Raw genomic sequence first — 18,548 nt, 5'->3', positions numbered from 1 at the left:
AGTATTTCATACCAGGACACACAGTTAAGATAAGACTCTAGCAAGTTCACATGATGGATTTAAGGAGAAAATCGTAATGGAGCGAATGAAGTCATTTTCTATGGCAACAAGAACAGAAACTATAGGCCCAAGACCCACATCAAAACAAAAAAGACTCTACTGGCAGAGAAGGAGAAGCACCCCCTTTATGCAGCTGAAGAGACTCACTACCACAGACGTGTCGGTGCCACATTCTTTATAAACACACCGTATGCTGGTCAGGGTCCCATCTGCACCCGGTGGGGGTGGGTAGGGAACTCGACAAACTCATGTCAAGTTCACGTGGGGGAATACATTTAAGAGAATAACCAAAAGAACGTGCCTAAAGGGTAAATAGGCTGCAATAATAAAGAGTATTTTTCTGGCACAGACCCATGGAACAAAACTGGAAGTTCAGAAGCTCGCACAGGTGTGCATAAGCACAGAGTAAGTGAGAAATGGCAATGAAAGAGAGGAAGCGGGCGGCAGCAAACAGCCCGTGAGAGCCGGCGGGGTCTACCAGCAGCCCTTGCGCCGTGGGCCGCACTGAACCCCAGGCATGCTGGCCACTGCGATGCAAGGAAAGGAAAACAAAACCGGGAAGGGTTTTACATATAGGATTTCGAGGTAGAAATAAAAGATTGATCACTTGATGAAACAAATAATAGCAAAATAAATGTGCTTTATGGGTATCAATCATTTTTCTGTCCTTTATACTATAATCTCTTAAATTTACCATTTGTCTTTTCATTTCATTAGTTCCTTTTGACACACAAACATTTTGAAAACTGTAAGGAAAAAATATCAATCCCTTCTTTAAAGTTTCTTTGCTTTGGCCTAAAAATAACTTTCTTAACACACCCAACCAGATCAATTTTCACTTATATTTTCTTATAATTTTTTCATTGTTTCTTATTTTATGTTAATTAAACAGATGAGAGGTCAGAACATGTCTCTGTCCTCCATGAGCTGTTTGATTTGAGGATGTTACTTAATCTCTTTGAGTCTCAATTTCATTTCCTTGATAAAACAGATATAATAATACCAACCTATTAGAGTTACTATGGAGATTTCAAGAAATAATTTACACAAGGCATTCATCATGGTAAAGCCTGATATATAAAGAAAGTCACTAAATGGTAGCTATGACTTTTAATGCTATTATACTGTATATTAATTAGACTTCTCAATTTCATTGATACATTTACAGACTAGAAACTAAATGGTAATGATATTTTTTTAACCTGACTTTAAAACAAATTTCACATTAATCAATCAATGCTGTAGTTTTTTTACTTTTTAAATTAGTTTTAAACCATCATATATGCCAATCATAAAGTCGCCTTAATTCTTTGAAGGCTACCTGTTAGAGACAGTCTCCTGCCATGGGGTGTTCAGAGCTGCAGCCTGAGGCCTTCAGGTGGCCAGGTAACCACAGGGCCCAGCAACATGAGGCGGCTCCTACGCGTCAGACCCCTGAGGCTGCATGGACTGGGCATCCGAACAGGGCGCGCACGCCTTACCTCCAGCAGCCCGTCCTCGGGGAGATCGGTGCAGTGAACGGCGTTCTGGATCTTTGTTTTCCCGAAGCTGGCTCTGAGCGTCCCGGGACGTAGGTGCCGCGCGATTTCCTGTCCAACACACATTCACAGAGGACTCAAGTCAGCCAAACCGCGTTGACTAGAACAGCGCTGGCGCCACGCAACACTCGGGTTATTTGTCTATGGAACACACAAGCAAGTACACATGGAGGGTACACTGGTTCCCCCTGGGAATAGCACAGTATATGAAAGACTTTAGGAGAATTTTCATCTCACCCCTAAGGCTTTTTCTGTGGCCGAACGTCAAGTCTACCGTAACCTATACGAGGGAGCACGTTAGTTACATCCCTGTCATCGACTGTGAGGCTCAAATAAACACGGACCCAGTTCATTACTGAGAAGGATTTGTATTCTAGAAAGACAACGATCTAACAACTTGATTTAAAATGAACTAGTTCAATGGCACCCATTTTAAACGCTTTTTTTTTTTTTTTTTAATGTTACAGTTGTACCAGCTTCGTACTAGCTCACATTTAGGGAGAAATGGTTACAAATAACTCATAAAATTGTGGGTGAAAATACAAGAGGTTTAAAACATTAAAGATGTAGATGTAGGAGTATTAGTGACCTACTTAAGAGTCTGTTAACATTTTTCAAAAATCCTATTTTAATTTTCAAGTATATCATATATATTTTGTACAAAAGGATATTTAATTTATGTGAATATTTACAAAATAATGAAATAAATAGCTGCATGCCCATTATACAGCTGAATTAAAATAATATTACAATAACTTCCAAGTCCCCTGGGTACCCAGCCTCATTCCGTCTCCTCCCTATTTCCACCTGGGAGCAACCACTGATCCAAGTTTTACTTAAAGATTCCCTCGTTTTATTAGTTTTCAAAACACAGTTTTTCAGACTTGTTCATGTTAATGAATACAGCTGAAGTTTGTTTGTGTTATTACTATATAGACTCCAATGTACAACAGAGACTTCATCCACTTTCCTGTCGATGGACATCAACTAATTTCTTCTCCTCCTCCTTCCCTGCCCCCCTCTCTCCTCCCTGCCCCCGCCTCTCACTTTCTCACACACCCGCACTTTCACACATACGCACGAGTTCGCACGCACACACACACACACACAATTCTGCTCCAAGCCTTCTTGTCCGAGGTGTGGCGTGAATGGGCGAGAGATTTTCTGGAACCCTAGGGCACATGCACATTCGAGTTTACCAAGTACCACCAACCATTTTCTTACATGGTTGTAATAGTTTGCCCTCAGCCACCAGGGCACAAGAATCCACATAAAAGTCCACATTTGATCGTGGGTGAGTTTTTAGTTTTGCCATTCTGGTGGGGGTGAAACAGTATCTCATGTTCTTACTTCACATGTCCCTGATTACTAGAGGTTGAGTGTCTTCTCATGTATATCCTCTTCTGTAAAATGCCCCTTCTTGTCTTTTCTCCATTTTTCTATTAGGTTATTCTTTTTTGTTTTGAATGTTATTCTTCATGTATTGTACATTCTATTTTTTATCAGTTACTTATGATGCAAATATTTTTTCCAGCATGTTGCTTGTCTTTGCGTTTTCTGTAGTAAGTTTTCTGATGAACTGAAAGAATTTCATAGAATTTTTGTCCTTTATGGTTTGCACTTTTTGTTCCTGAAGGGATCGTTCAGTACACTCAGATCATAACAACACTCTCCTCCGCTGCCAATACACTACAGGCCTTACTGTCTTGCCTTTCGCATTGAGTTCCTGGGCTACCCAGAGCGACGGACTTTTGACCACGAGGCCCGGCGGGCCTCAGCTTTCACATTTCCCATGTGGGCACCTCTCTGTCCCGGGAGGCGCCACGCCTCAGGCAGGCCCCACTCCCCGCACCGGTCCTCAGCGACAGCGCTGTTATACATCAGGTTTCTGTAGGTGCAGGGGTCCGTTTCTTGTTTGCTATTCAGTTCCACTGGCCGTTTCGTCTCTTCTTCTGCCTACATTACACTGTCATAATTAGTTAGACTTCATAATAGGCCTTCATCTGGAAGGGCAAGTCCCACCAGCTGGGGCTGCGGCTGCGGTCGCTGCGCGCTGCCGGTGAGATGTCCGGTGGAGGTGCCGCCGGGTTTTTTTTTTTGAGAAATGTGTTGACACTTGGTTTCACTTTTGATTGCTGTAAAATAACATATATGCCTAGAAAAGTAAAAAATGCTGGAAAACTAAAAGCAAAAGCCCGTCAGATCCCCTGAGGTCATCCCCTCGTCTCCCGGCAGAGTCTCCCTCCTTGCTCCTCAGGGATGCCTCACGGGGGCAGCAACCCCTCAGGGTTGGCAGGGTGATAATATGGCTGTAATGACTTACAGTTTTAACTTGAACATTTCACCTAAAATGTCATAGGGTGTATTTGAGTGTGACATTGTTATGTTACACGCTTATGATTTTGTAATAAAAGATTTTGTAATAAAAAGGGGCATTATTTGTGCTGGACCCCGTATATCCGGACAAGGAAAACAAACCGCTTCCGAAAGCCATGCTGTTTCCCGTCTCCCCAGTACGGGAGAGAGATGCACGCACACACATGACCCTCCACTTAAATGAACCGAATTGGGATGAAACTTACGAAATGTACGGATCACAGAACTTTTAAGACAGACAACTTTGTGATCAACTATTGAATATATTCATAAAATGAGTAGCATGGGGCGGAGAATCACTCCTGGCCATAATTAGTCTAATTTTGGGAGAACCCTAAGTGAGAGGAAGAAGCCCTCCCTGCACTGGAGGAAAACCAGGGCCACAGCGATGCAGGAAAGCGGGGACCCGTGGAAGGGGAGCCAGCACGGCCCCGGCCCCGCGGGGGCCAAACGGCTGCCACGCACCACAGAACATGGTCCTGGCATCACTGCCCGCCGTTCGCAGGCGACAAGGGGAACAGAACCTAAACTGAAAGGCCGATGAAGCGACCGCCCGCGTTCAGACGGCGAACAGGCAGGTTTCTGGCCATTACGGGTGCTCCCTGCAACGAGTCCTGTCATATTAAGAAGAACCTGCTAAGCCCTCTCTCTCCCTGACTCCTCTGGAACCTCAGAAACATCTCACCAAAGCTGGTGTGCAAACAGCTTCTTCCGTCCGCATGCAACTTTGAATTAGGAAGCCAGGCACTTGCCATTTTATATTCCTGGGAACTAAGGGATGTCAAACTAATTCCCAGGGAGGAACTGGAAGCTGGAAAGGGAAACGGGGAGGAGGTGTAAAGGCTACTTCCTGTAAGTCTAAGCATCCTTCTAGAACCTACGACAGGGCTCAGGGAAGGAACTGCAAAATTCAACTCAACTACTTGTGTATCAGCCTCACTGAGTGAGCCGTTGGAGAATTCACAGTGAACCCCCCTTTATAAAATGGTTCACATGGCTGAATTTCTTTGTTTCCTATTTTTAAAACATATACTCCTCTACACCTCTATAATGCAATGACTTGCATTCTTATAGACTATAATCTTAAGGCAAGATCTTCATTTATAAAGGAAAAAACAAATTATGTGCACCATAGTGCAATGTCAAGCATGTTTTCTTGGACAGAGATACGTGTGTGCATGTATATGCACGCACATGTGTGTATATATATTTTAAAGCACTCATTTGTATATAGAATATACTGAATATAGTCTATTAATGAGAACACTTAATAAGTCAGGATACCCCATTGCCTAGGTAATTCAGGTTAAAGTTGTTCCCTTCAGAAGTATCTAATTTTCCTTCCCTGAGTTTTTATTGTAAGAAGCTGTTTTTTTCTTGTCTTTAGCCTTTGTAAATAATAGCCCTTCTAAAAACAAAACCTTCCTTTCCTTCAGGGCTTATAGCTAAAAGGTAACTTTATCCTCTCCCACATTCATTTTCTCTGCCCAGTGGAATTGTAAGATAGCGCTTTCATCTTGAAACACAAACTTCGCATCGTTAGAGAGCCCCCACCTCCTCGCCGCTCTTGGCCGGGCTCGGATCTGCGCTGCGCCCGCCGAAGCCGCGTCCAGAACGCGCTGGGATTCCATTTCCTCTTACGCCATTGGACTGAAGCCATTTATAAAAACAAATGATAACTCTGGACTTCAACTAGCCTGTACGGTTAAGTATTTCAGGAAGGCACAGAAAAAGCAATTTCAAACCTGGCTCTCGGCAGTGCCTGGAGCGCACGCTGGCCGCCCCCGGCCCTGGCCTTGCGCCGGGGCTCCACGCTCAAGCCCCCCCGCCGCCCCTGCCCCCCGCCATTTCCTCGCTCAGTTTAATTTACTTGTCATTCTATTGCATGTTTTCATAAACCGACTTAAATTTTTACTGAAAAAAGGAAATGTAGAATAAATAAATATATTAATGGCATTGTTGTAAGCTTTTAAGAAATATACAGAGTTAAGGTATAATCCAATTATATGTACGTCAATGGATATTTTAATATTATAGCGGTATGTACCTGAGCGCATTCTTAAACAATGAATTTTTAAAAATCACAAAATTGCCAATTTGTGTGCTAAATATAAATATATCACCTTGTGAAAGGCTTAGTTTCCTGGATAAAAATATTTAAATTAATAAAATATATGACCATTTGCTTTATTTAATTAATAAGCTGTATCAAAAAGGGTCCTATATTTAAACAAGTGTCCTGGTCCACAGGCTTATGTAATTGAGCCACTTTCCAAATATAATCATTTATATATTTAATTCTGTTTCAAAAACCTGGTAACAAGCTAGTTTTTAACTACAACAAATTACCAGCTGCTGAGGTTTACTAGTCCGAGTGTTCCAAGGGAGAGCAGAAATGGATAACCAGCTTCCCTCTTCTCTTTTTCTCTGTGGTTGTCTCGACTCAGGGTATAGAATGTTAACCAGGTAAAATCCTGTGCACACAGAAGCATGACTTAAGAAAAGCTACTGCTCTCGCAAACACATGCGTTCTTAGCTACAGTTCCTGAGCGCGCGCCTCGTGCACGGCGTGCGCAGCGCGGAGTCCCCGAGTGCCGAGCCCGCGGCAGAGCTCGGCGGGGCACCGGCAGGGCGAGCAGGGCGGGCAGCGCGCGCGCGCGCTGCCTCCTGCCTGCTGCTGCCTCCTGCCTGATGCTGCCTCGGGTCAAGGGGTATCGCATGGGGCACGGCTCTCATGTGTGTTAGTGCACCTCGGGATGACCAACATAGGTCTTGCTCTTCAGAGAAAATATTTTACAAAGGAAACCATGTAATTACTGAAGTCAAAGCCTATTAAGCCTAGTATTGCTGTTGTAGAAAGAAAATGACAAAACACCTTGTAAATGTATAAACATCACCTGTCTTCTGACCCAGCAATTTCACCTGCAGGAATTTACTCTAAGGTAATCATAAAAAACTTGTGCAAACACGTATGTTCAAACCTGGTTTCTGCAATCTCCTTGTACGTAGACTTTTTGAAAATCAACAGTGGAGGAGCAATGAACCAACCCGCAGGTGGAATGCCATGCGGCTTTTATGTTATGGAAGAATATTTAATACGTTAGGAAGAGTGCAACATATTTTTAAGTAAATAAGGATACTGCAAAAAGTAAATATTTTATGATATTATTTTTATAAGATGCATAAAAACACATTTCGGTTGGAGGCCGAAGTGTTAAGTCAGCAGTGCTTGTTTCTGGGAAGTAGAGAAACATTCTTGTTTTGTTGAGTCTTGGTTCTCTTCCTTAGTTTTCCTTATTTTTTTGTTTGTTGCTTTTTGGGGGTGTGAGGGTGGCGGTCATACATGAACCACTTCAGTAATCAGAAAGAAAATGGTAACAATTAAGTCAGGATGTCCTGCTTCACCACTGCGGAGCAGGACAGGGTCAGTTCCCACGCTCTGGCTGGGGAGGAGCCAAACTGAATGAAGTGGCCAGGGGGAGGGGCTGGCGAGGAAGGACGGGCCAGCACTGCCTCTCACCCGAGGGAAGTGAGCGAGCTGTTCGTACCAAAACACCTGAAAAATGAGCCCTGCTGGGAGACTCTAACACTAGCGACCCAAGTTAGAAGTCCTCATAGTCTCCGAGGACTGCTTTTAATGCCTTCTCTGTTCAGGGAGACGAGGGGACTTGGAATTGCGCCCCGCCATAAGGAGCGTGAGTTGGCTGCCACTGAAGCCTGGGAACTCAGCATCACTGTTTGCTGATAAAACTAAGCGGCCTACATTCGAGTTCCATCGAAAAAGGGAAGGAAAGACTTCATAGGGTTTACAGTAAGTATATGCATGATTCTTGACCCTGAAATAGGAAAGTCATGGAATCTGAGGTTCCCCAAAGCTTGATGTCCCAAATAAGAGCAAAAGTTAGAAAAAGACCGGGTAGCTCAGATGACTGAAATGCGGTATAAAGACTTTTGCTTTTAAGCCTGAACCTAGTGAAGTCAAAAGTAGAAGTCATTCACACATAATCTCATCTTGTTTCATAACTATTAAAATGAGTAAGCTCAAGTCCATCGATCAGATAAAGAAATCCTGAAAAACAGAAACAAAAATGACATCCCCCATCTCCCATTATTCACAGAAATGGACTTAAACCTCTGTTCACTTCTTAGTGCTGTTTTCATATTGCAGACCAAGGAGACATTTAATGCAATTTAAACCTTTTGTCCTTTTACTTTTTGTTGTTGCTGTTGTTGAAACAAATAACATCATGAAGAGACATTTGCTGACAGTCCGCCAGAGACTTGGCCCTGGAGGTGAGGTCTGTGGACCAGCTATATCACATCCCCTGAGCCTGTCATCGATGCAGAATTTCAGCCTCCACCAACTGATGGAAATACCATACACGATTCAACAGGATTCCAGGGGGCTCCTACGTTCATGGAAGCTGAAGAGGTTCTGTGTTAGAGCGTCTTTCTGGCATTGGAGATACCCAAAAAGTGTAACACCTAATCGGTGTCTAGACCAGGAGGCGAGGGGTGTCATAAAGGATAAATTCTACACCAAGAGCACATGCCAGCTGCTGGAGGAGACAGCCAGCGGTGTGCAGGTTTGGAGGAAGGCACCGTCACTCCAGGCTGGGGCAGTAAATGCCGCCTGGACGGTCCTTGGGCGAGGAGGGAGGCTGCAGGAGGGCGAGCTCGCCCGTCCTCTGCTCGCACGCACCCTCTAGCCGTCCCGTGCGCCCAGCACACCCGGGGCCGGGCGGACGGCGGGGCCGGGACAGGGGCCTGGCTGAACAGCTGTGTCGCGGGGGCCTGCGGAGGGCGCACGGTCAGGGCACGAGCCTGAGGCCCTGGAGTGAGGCATCGTGGGAGACCACGTGGGTTTATTCTGGGATGCACAGCCTGCTGTGACGGAGGGCAGGCTGTGCTCCCCGCTTACGTGTACTTTTTTACAGTAAATGTCAAATTTAGGTTTTTCTTAAAATGTAGGGAAACCTGTTTTGGAAGCACCACTGAAAGGAATTCTATTGGAAAGAACATATTTTTAAAAAAATATATGATATGAGTCGTAAATTCCTAAATCATATGTACTGCGAGTTAATATTTCCATCATATTTTCAGCGCTTTCAAGCTTTCAAGACCGCGCCAGCACTCACGACAGAGGGCCGCGGCCGCGGCCACCGTCCTGCTGTCCCGAGCCCCCCGCCCAAACTGACCAACGGCGACAGGGGGGCGCTCGTCTGCAAGGCGACATTTAAGGCCCCTGAAATCCCTTTCTTTGGCTCTGGAAGTGGCAGGACTGTCTCACTGAGATATAAATAAAAAGTCTTATTAAGAGCCTCCCGGGAACACGGTGGCTCAGTCCCTCCGTGCCAACCGTAACCGATCCTGGGCCCAGCCTGGCACTGGGGTCAGGGGCTTCTGCCCAGTGACCGACTGGTCAGGTGGCAGGCTCTTTCATGTCCAAAAACGGCAACTTCTCAGGGTCTCCAGAAGGCTTGGAAATGTTTTCCTCCCACCTCGACACAAAGCCTACTATTGTTTCCAAGGACTGCGGCAAGGCTGACATTTGAGGCTGACAGGCAGCACATGGGCACGGGGGAGACAGGGCTGGTGGCGCGGCGGCTGCTGCCTCTTGGGACTTTCCAGTGCCAGCCGCCCCCACAGGTGGCTCTGCCCCATCCCCGGTGGAAACCCCAGCGCCTCCTTCTGACTGGAGTGGGCACACGTCTGACTGGCACACAGTTATTTGCTAAGACAGTCCAAGCAAGTGATCTTCGCCATGAACACAAAGGAAACGGAAAGGGGAAGAAGGTAGAGCGTCAAGCGGAGAGACCCTGAGGAAAACAGCATCATTTGGGAGAAAACAGTTCATGCAGCCAAAGAAAGGTGAAAGGATTGCTAAGGGGGAATATTTTTTAAAAATAAGAGGGAAAATACATGAGAGGGAAACAGGGCACTTAGAGGCAAAGTTTTCTGTGAGAATCACTCAGGTACACGTACTGAAAGCTGGGGATGCAGATGTATGGAAGGGGGACATTCTAGAAACCAGCTAAATGTCCTCTTTATTAAGATCTAGCAGCTGAGCCAATAACTATGCCGCACCTTCAAAGTCGAAAGGGCTCTCAATGCTATTCTAAGCTATTCTAAGCTATTCACGGCTGTGACCGGATGTGGAAACCTGATGTGTGGTGGTTACCGGGGCGAGGTGCAGCCACCACCGCGGCGCGATGCTTGTGCTCACGGGGCCTCGACCCTTCAGTCAGAGGTCGGTCCCAACAGTGCGCGATTTTCCCCCTCGGCCAAGTGCACAGACTCCCAAACTCTATGCCCCCAAACTTTCGGGGTCTACAGGCTCCAGGGCAGGACTCTGCGCTCTAGGCTGGTCTCAGGCTGTACCCAAGGGGGAAGGGGAGTCTCCAAACCAAGTGTCCGTCCATTCCCTCAGCACCAGAAGCAGGGGGAAGAGAAAACCGCCCAACAGAAACAAAACTATGTCTCCCAGTGCCTTCAACAGTGGACGGCCGCCCTCGCTCTGTAGCTAGAGACGGCCTACCTGCGAGCACCCGTGCGGGACGCGGCGAGGAAGCGCCAGGAGCAGGGCAGACGCCCGACTCTCTGACACTGGTCGGTGAGGACAGGCGAGCACAGAGGTCTCAGCGTGCACGCAAAGACCCAGGGGGAGCGTGCGGGGCGTGCAGCCTGGGGATCCGGGAGAAACTACTTGAAAGTTAGCGTTATCAACCCCTCATTCCTAAAGAGTCAAAGCTCCATTTCAAAGCTCTTCATGGTCTCTTCACGCCCCACACAGCCAGCTTAGCAAGAGTTATGGTTTGGAATCTCTTCTCATCCTGACTGTTCTCTCTCTACCTTCCGGCAACAAAGTTGGAAAATACTTCATCTCAGACGCCCTCTTTGGAGATGTCAGCATTGCCTGCGTGAGCCAGGGCACCGTGCAGAGAAACTAGGTGAACTTGACTTTACCTAGGCTTTCTCAGTCTTATTTGATCATAATTTTTTTTGGGGGGGGTGCCCGTTTGATACATATGTTCGTCACAGCAATTACAAGACCTCACTGGAATTACTGATTACCCAGGATTCCCTTGCACTGGGCCCTAAGCCCCCGGGCTCAGGGAAGGGGGCCCTCTGCCTTCTTGCTGCCCACGCCTAAGAGGACTAGGCACCTAGAGGGGGGTCTGTCAACGTTTGGTTGCTTGGCGGGTTGGCTGGTGGCTCGGCTGGCTCGTGAGTGAGTAAATGAGAGTGGTGGCAAGAAGCACGTTGCGTCAAGGCTACGTTGTGTCACCTCGGAACGCCGAAGCCAGCTGAGTGAGGCTAGCGGCCGGAGGGACAAAGGAACAGCGGTTGTGATCTGAACACTTCTCGGGGGAAGTCTGCCTTCACAGTCACATTGAAACTAAGGTGACAGTGAAACCTCCCTGAAGGAGAGGAAGGCACATTTCTATTCTCCTCATTTCCTGTAGCTCCAAACTAGAGAGACTCTGTCATTAGAGATTCAACCAGTGCTTCATTCGCATTTTGTGCAAGATTAAATATGACATGGCAGTAAGTATCACAATTCCTAGCAAATTATGGTATTTAATAGGAATGTTTAAAGGCCAAAACTGGGTACAATCCCACACGGTTTCTAAATATAACCTTTAATGGGTTGGATCATGGTTACAGGAGATAACAAAGTAGTAAAAAGATACCCACAGAGTTACAGATTTGGGAGAAAAGTATTATTAGTTGGATTTCAACTCAGTAAGGTTTTAAAGAATTTTTTTTCATGGACCATCTGTTTTAGGATCCTAATCAACTAATTCCACCCACTTCTTAATCCCCAAAGCAGAACTAACAAGAAGCAACATCTGCTGCTTACAGCAGGGTGACATATAGCATTTTTGTTTTTGCAAAACCTGAGTTCAGAAAGAATCTCCAAAATTAAAATTAACACTGAAGGACCTGAGCAAGAGCCCACCGTTGCCAGACTGCTTTCTTTAAGAACAAACGAAACAGCCATGCTCAGGAACTTCCTATCAAAAACCAAGGGTCCCAAGTTTCCTAAAAGCTGATCAGTGGTGCCTAAGTAACATAATTTAAGCTCAAGATTGAATGTTTTCTTTTTTTATTCTATTTCTAACTCCTCCTTCTGAGAATAAAAGCTATTTCTCTGTACCTAAAATTTAAATCATTAGCTCAGGAAGAACAGTTAAACGATGACTACAATTAATGAGGCTTTGGTATTTTAATCACTGTTGCTGTATTTCTTCCAAAACTTAACAATCTGTTCTGCTGCAAATTTGTTTATCTACAGCAGCTAACCTGCCAGGCCACTCACACCCAGGCCCCAAGCGGGGAGCCCTGCCAGCTCTCCTTCCAAAACACATGTCAAAACCTTCCTCCGTCCCCATCCATGGTGGTCATCGACCGGGGATTCGTGACCTCCAGTCGGAATGACAAGACTCAGTTCCCAGCAGCTGTCCACAAGGTAGTCACCGTGGTCTTTGGAAACACAACTTTAATGCCATCGACCCCTCGTTGAAACTCTTCCTTGGAACCTCCCCTCGCGCTCGCCCCTCACTCGCTGGTGAAGGGGACACGGCCTTCACAGGCCGCCCTGAACTCTCCCTCCAGTCGCCCTGCAGCCCGCCCTCCTCTCTGCCCCGGAAGCGAGAGCCGACCTGGGCCTCTCTGAACTCCTAGAATGTGCGGGGTTCACCCCAGACTTAAGGCTGCCCCCGCGGCTGTTCTCTGCCCTTCAGATTTGAGAACGAACGGGAATCCCAGGAGTCCAGGCTGCGCCTCGGCTGGCCCAGCGCCTCCCCCTGCAGGCCCCCGCCCCCCCTGCAGGCCCCCACCTCCCCCTGCAGGCCCCGCCCCCCCGCAGGCCCCCGCCGCCCCCTGCAGGCCCCCGCCCCCTGCAGGCCCCCGCCGCCCCCTGCAGGCCCCCGCCCCCCCTGCAGGCCCCCACCTCCCCCTGCAGGCCCCGCCCCCCTGCAGGCCCCCGCCTCTCCCTGCAGGCCCCCGCCCAAGGAGCCCGCTCTGTCGGCACTGGCCGTGGCTGTGACTCCTAGTAGTCATGTCATCATTTGCTTAATGACCACATCCCTCATTAGATTTCCAGTTCCGGGGGACGGGGCTGACGTCTGTCATCCTATGCTCAACATCCACACCCACAGAGGACTCGCCCATTTCAGCCGAATGAAACGAGACAAACCTCGACCCAACAAGAATGCAGGCAGTAGGGCGACAATCTGTTCCAGTAAAATTTATTTCTAGTAAACCCTAAGCCCATCCATAGCCACCCTCTGGAACCCTTGTTCACAGAGACGACTCTTCTGCATTCTCCATGACACTAGGAAAAAAATATAATCTATATCTAATTATACAACTCTGTCAACGGTACATGCACACCTGCATTCCAGAAATGCACGGGCCAACCCAGAGAACGCCCCAAAGGTTCTTCCTAAGTGACAGTAAACACCAATGTGAGAAAATAATTCCGTGTCAGAAGCCTTGTTTCCCTTGGGGACTGGTACGCCGGTACTGATCTGAAGAAAACTGTGTTCTCACTTTACTGTTCAGGTGTTCTTTCAGTGGTAGTTTCAGATCCTCTAGGAAAATATCTTTCTTTTTTTCCCCTTTGGAGGGCTAATAAGTACTGGCGTTTTAATTGCATGGCCTGATACAATTGTCAAAGATCCAAGTTATTGTTTAAACCAGCTATAATAGTTCTTCTGTGTTTGAGGGTGCGAGAGGGAGAGAGAATGAAATGTGTGTTCTGGATCTCATCTGTACCCTTCCCCTGATAATTCTGTATTTGTTTAAAACCAGTTGTCTTTCACTTCTTTTTAAAAATTGAAATATAATTGACAAATAGCATTATATGAGATTGAGGTGATTTTGATACATGTACATATTGCAAAATGATCACTACAGTGAGTCTAGTTCACATTCATCACGACACAGTTACAATTTTTTTTTTTTTGTGATGAGGACTTTTAAAATCTAATCTCCTAGCAACTGTCAAAGGCACAATACAGTATTATTAACGAGAGCCCCCGTGCTGCACGCGACGTCCCCAGGACTTAGGTATTTTGTAACTAGAAGTTATAAAAAGATGGTTTGTATTTGACCATCTTCATCCACTCGCCCACTCCCTGACCCCTCTCTCTGGAATCTCCCAGTCTGTTCTCTGTGTCTGTGATTTTTTGTTTTTGTTTTTGTTTTTAGAGTCTACATATCAATGAGATCACAAGGCATTTGTCTTTCTGTCTCATGTAGCACAATGTGCTCAGGGTCCAATCGCGCTGTCAAAAATGGCACGATTTCCTTCATTTCTTATGGCTCACTGGCTACGCCAGTCTGCATTCCCACCCAGAGCGCGTGAGGGTCTCTTTGCTCCACGTCCTCACCAGCACTTGCCATTTCTCGTCCTTCAGAGAACAGGCATCCCGACGGCGGGAGGCAGTATCTCACTGTGGTTTGGATTTGCATCTCCCTGGTGATCAGTGATGTTGAGCATCTTTTCATACATCTATTTGACATCTGTATGTCTTTGCTGGAAAAATGTCTATTCAGATCCATTTCTTAAGCAAATTATTATTATTATTTTTTGCTGTTGATTTGTATGAGTTCTTTATATATTTTGGATATGAACCCCTCTGAAATACCACTGCAGCAGCATAATACCGAATACATACCATACGTGCTCTATTAGAATACAGGAGTATGTCCTAAATACGACATGCCAGAGCCAGAATGGGTGTCACTGCAGCGTGACAGACTCCCAGTGATGTCGCAGTCACAAATAAAACGGGGAAAGAGGGGTGGACAGGGCAGAGGTTCCAGGGTCAGAGGGCAGGTCACAGCGCCAGGGACTCACACACGGACCGGCCTGTAAGCCCAGCTGCGCAGCCCCTCCCCCACACTTCCACTGCGCTGCCTCCTCCTGGCCCAGCCCAAGGCACCGTGGACCCGCTCCGCCTCCGGACTGCCCCGCATTCCCGCACGCCCGCCAGCTCTTGTCTGGACGGTAAGGACTTTGAGATCACAGAATCTACCTCGCTCTCCGTTCCTTCCTCGTACTAGCCTGCACTGTCCTGTATGCGTGCGCCGCAGTTCTCCGTGGCGTGACGGACTCAAAGGCTGCAGGGGAGGGCCAGCCCCCGTGTTTGACGGCCTGCAGGAAGGAGGCCCACTGCAGGCCAGACTGGGGACATAACAACTGCTGAGAAAGAATTAAGCACAAACACTGTCCCTCAGATATGTATAAAAATGGTGTTTTAAGCAGCTCCACAGGGAAAACATTTTGTTTCTGTAAGTATATGTTCTGTCTAGGGGTTAAAGTGAGAGGTGGAGAGCCTCTTTTGTCTTTAGTCCAAGTTTTAGGCGTTTTCTTAGGTTTTAACCATCTATCCATAATATAAGTAACTATGACATATGCAATATGAAGCAAAGACTCATTTATTTTGTGGCTTTTGGGTCAGTATAATGAAGCCACCTGGAAAAAGGTTACGCAATGTCTAGCTTTAAACTTTATAAAGAGAAAAGTACTTTCATGTCTATTTTTCAAAAGTCATTTGATTTACACATGCTTTATGTCCCGGTAATGTCACAGAGTCACAGAGACACGGAACAAGACAGTAGAATGTGCTGATTAAAGGTGTTAGTTTAGGAGCAGCCATATACAGGTTTGAATCCCAGTCCTGATACTCAACAACTAGAACAACAACAACAAAGAGAGATAAATATTTTCATTGTAAGTTAATTTAGTTGAAAAATGTATACATTACCAGAAGACGATATATACAGTTCCAAAAATCTTACTCATAAATTTGAATTACATCTCTTGTCTTTCTGGGAAAATATTACTGTTGAACCAGTGATGTTATATTTGAATAAAGCTTTGTTTCACTTGTCACGGAACAATATTGTAAAATATTGTTTTATTCAGCAGTTTAATGTCAACTGTTTCTCTGTTACTCTTATTAGGTCACAGTGTTTTATGTTTTATAATCACAGAGCAGGCTATTATCTTTGACAAGTTCTGGGGCTTAATGTTATTTAATATCAAAGCAAAAGAAATCTAAGACAAACAGCTATTCTGAAATGCAAGAATTTTCTAGCATGTATTTTGTACTTTTTCAAGCTAACTGTAATAAACCTTTACAGCCGTCTACTCTTCAAGAAATATTATTTTCTTTAACCAGGATATTTTATTAGGCAGGCATTGCTCATTCTTTTTAAAATTTATTTTTCTTTTATAAATGTCATTCCAACTTATGAGAAGATGTAGGCAACACGGTCGATCCGCATTATTCACAGAGCCCACACCTGCAAACTCATCCCGTCATGGACGTTCAACTGCAGCCCCCGATCGACGCTTGCAGCGCCCTCACCTTCACGGCCACGTGGGGGGTGAAGAAGCATCCGGGCACAAGGAGAATGGGGAGCCCTCTAAAGCCGGCGCAACAGCAGCCGTGGGTCTGCAGGTTCGCCGTGCACACGGCAGCCAGGCAGCCGCCAGCTTTGACAGGAAGCGCACACCTGGGAGCACAGGAGAGCCGTCTTCTTGGAGGAGATAAGGGGGAGAATGTGGGGGGAGGCGCGGGGGGTGGGTAGCCTGTTTTCCACTTGCTCTGGTCTGCTATTTTTATTATTTCATAATTTAACTTTTATATTTATAGCTTTTTACCACTTTTCATGTCTTTTATATCATTTTCATTCCCATCTCCTGCAGTTGACCTTTCAGTGGCCTGAGGGTCTTGTAAGTCACTTTTAATTGATTCTCCTCTTTTTTGCCTTTGCTGATTCACCAAAGTAAATGAAAAGACTCACAGACTGAAAGTCCTTCTTGGGAAAAGGAATATTACATGTACGACAGGCCCCTCACTTACTAGAAGCACTTTTTCCTCATGGCATGCATTGGGCCAGTCACTTGCAAGAAGTGATAACTGCCGATTTTGCTCTTTTTAAAGAGATATGACTTTTTAGGGACAGGTGCGGGCAAGGAACTTTAAGGTGTTGAATCTTCTCTTTTGTTTTTGTGAATGTAGAGGTATTAGAGGGTCCACGGCCAGGTTTGTGCATTTTTGGTAAACCAAGTTGGCCTCCTATCTGCCAGTGATCCTGACCCGTATCAAATCACACTGAATTTTGAGTCTTTGCTGTCCTCAGTTATTTCATACTGATCTTTAAACAAACAAAATTAGCATCTGTGACACGACTGACATGGGAAGAGAGGAGTCTGCAGACAAGCATGCGACCCTGCGTTAGGACGTTCCCAGCCCGAGGCCTGAACGCTGGTGGCCCTTCTTCCAGGTGGCAGCTGCGTGGCTGGCTCTCCCGCCTCCTCAGGACTCTGTGCAGTGGAACCTTCTCAAAGGAACCCGCCTGACCACCTGTTTACAACAGCAGCATGCCTCTCCCACTCACGCCACCCGCCTCCCACTCCACTTCCCGTAACTGACCGGCACGCGTGTTACTGTTGTCATGGGCGGCGAGCACTGGGGTTCTTTATCTGGCCAGCCCAGGGCACGGGTCAGTGTGGCCGTGTCTGCGGGCCGATGCCTTGGCCTGTTTTAGATCGAGCTGCTGTCCCATTTCCCAGTCGGGCCCCTCCTCTCTGCGGCTGAGCTAGTCCTCAGCCCCCTTGAAGGAGACGCCATCTCTTCCTTCAGTCCAGTTGATGGTGACCCCGTCATCCCTTCTTCGAACACAAAGCAGGCAGCACCTCTGCATGCGGACGTGGCCCGACTTTACTTCCTGGTCGCCCTGGGCCTCCTCTCCTGCCAGAGGCTCCGACGTCCCTGAGGGCCTTGCTCTGGGGTCTGTTATCATTTCCTGAAATGGCGGAAGTCGGATTAAAACTTTGGGGTTTCCCACGTGAAGGCAGGTGCCTGAGGGCCTCAGAGGAGCCACCGCCGGCTCTGCCGTACGTTACAAACCAGGCTGTGCCCCTCTGTAGACCGGCCGCTTGGGAAGAGGGGCCGCCAGCCTTCGAAAGGGCCAGTGGCGAGGACCGCACGGAGGCCTCTTCCTGGGCTGTCCACTCTGCTCCGTTCTGTCCCCACAGGGAAGCTCAGCCTTCAAACCGCATGCTTCCCGCACGCCTCCCAGGTTTCGCCTTGAAGGACACACTCTCACCAAGATCCTCTATGCCCGGTTTTCTTTCTTTAGAAAAAATTGTATTGTCATTTCTCCATCACCACTTAACCCCCTGAAACCCTGTCACCCCCCTGCAGTCACCACACTGTGGCCCGTGGCCATGAGTCCTTTCTCCTTCTTGCTCCACCTCTCCATCCCCAACCCTGCCCCCCACACGCTGTCATCTGCTCTCCACCTGTGGGTCTGTCCCCGTTTTCCTTGTTGGGTCTGTTTGTTCATTAGATTTCATACACGAGTGAGGTCATACGGTATTTGTCTTTCTCTGACTGGCTTAGTTCACTTAGCATAACATTCCCAGGTCCATCCACGCTGTTGCAAAGGGTAAAATTATCTTCTTTTTTACAGCTGAGCAGTATTCCATTGTGTGAATGTCCCATTGTTGTTTTATCCACCCATCTACTGATGGGTACCTGGGCCGCT

The 18,548-nt window shown here is 46.9% G+C and overlaps 1 protein-coding gene across 3 annotated transcripts in view; it reads right to left on the bottom strand.

Annotated features, from left to right (window-relative positions):
- NME7 (NME/NM23 family member 7) overlaps positions 1 to 18,548 on the bottom strand; it is an 89,551-nt gene that overhangs the window by 22,071 nt on the left and 48,932 nt on the right. For 2 of the 3 annotated variants that reach the window (XM_054587803.1, XM_054587804.1), the window contains exon 11: positions 1,542 to 1,649. The exons of the other annotated variant lie outside the window; for it this stretch is intronic. In XM_054587803.1, the coding sequence (XP_054443778.1) occupies positions 1,542 to 1,649 (108 nt within the window). The remainder of the gene's footprint in view (positions 1 to 1,541; positions 1,650 to 18,548) is intronic. 3 annotated transcript variants of the gene reach the window in all.

Source organism: Pteronotus mesoamericanus, unplaced genomic scaffold (assembly GCF_021234165.1).
Source record: "Pteronotus mesoamericanus isolate MK-2021 breed Mesoamerican mustached bat unplaced genomic scaffold, CSHL_Meso_final scaffold_1186, whole genome shotgun sequence".
Lineage (NCBI taxonomy): Eukaryota > Metazoa > Chordata > Mammalia > Chiroptera > Mormoopidae > Pteronotus > Pteronotus mesoamericanus.
Note: the sequence above shows the minus strand (reverse complement) of the source record. Positions and strands in the feature narration are given on the sequence as shown.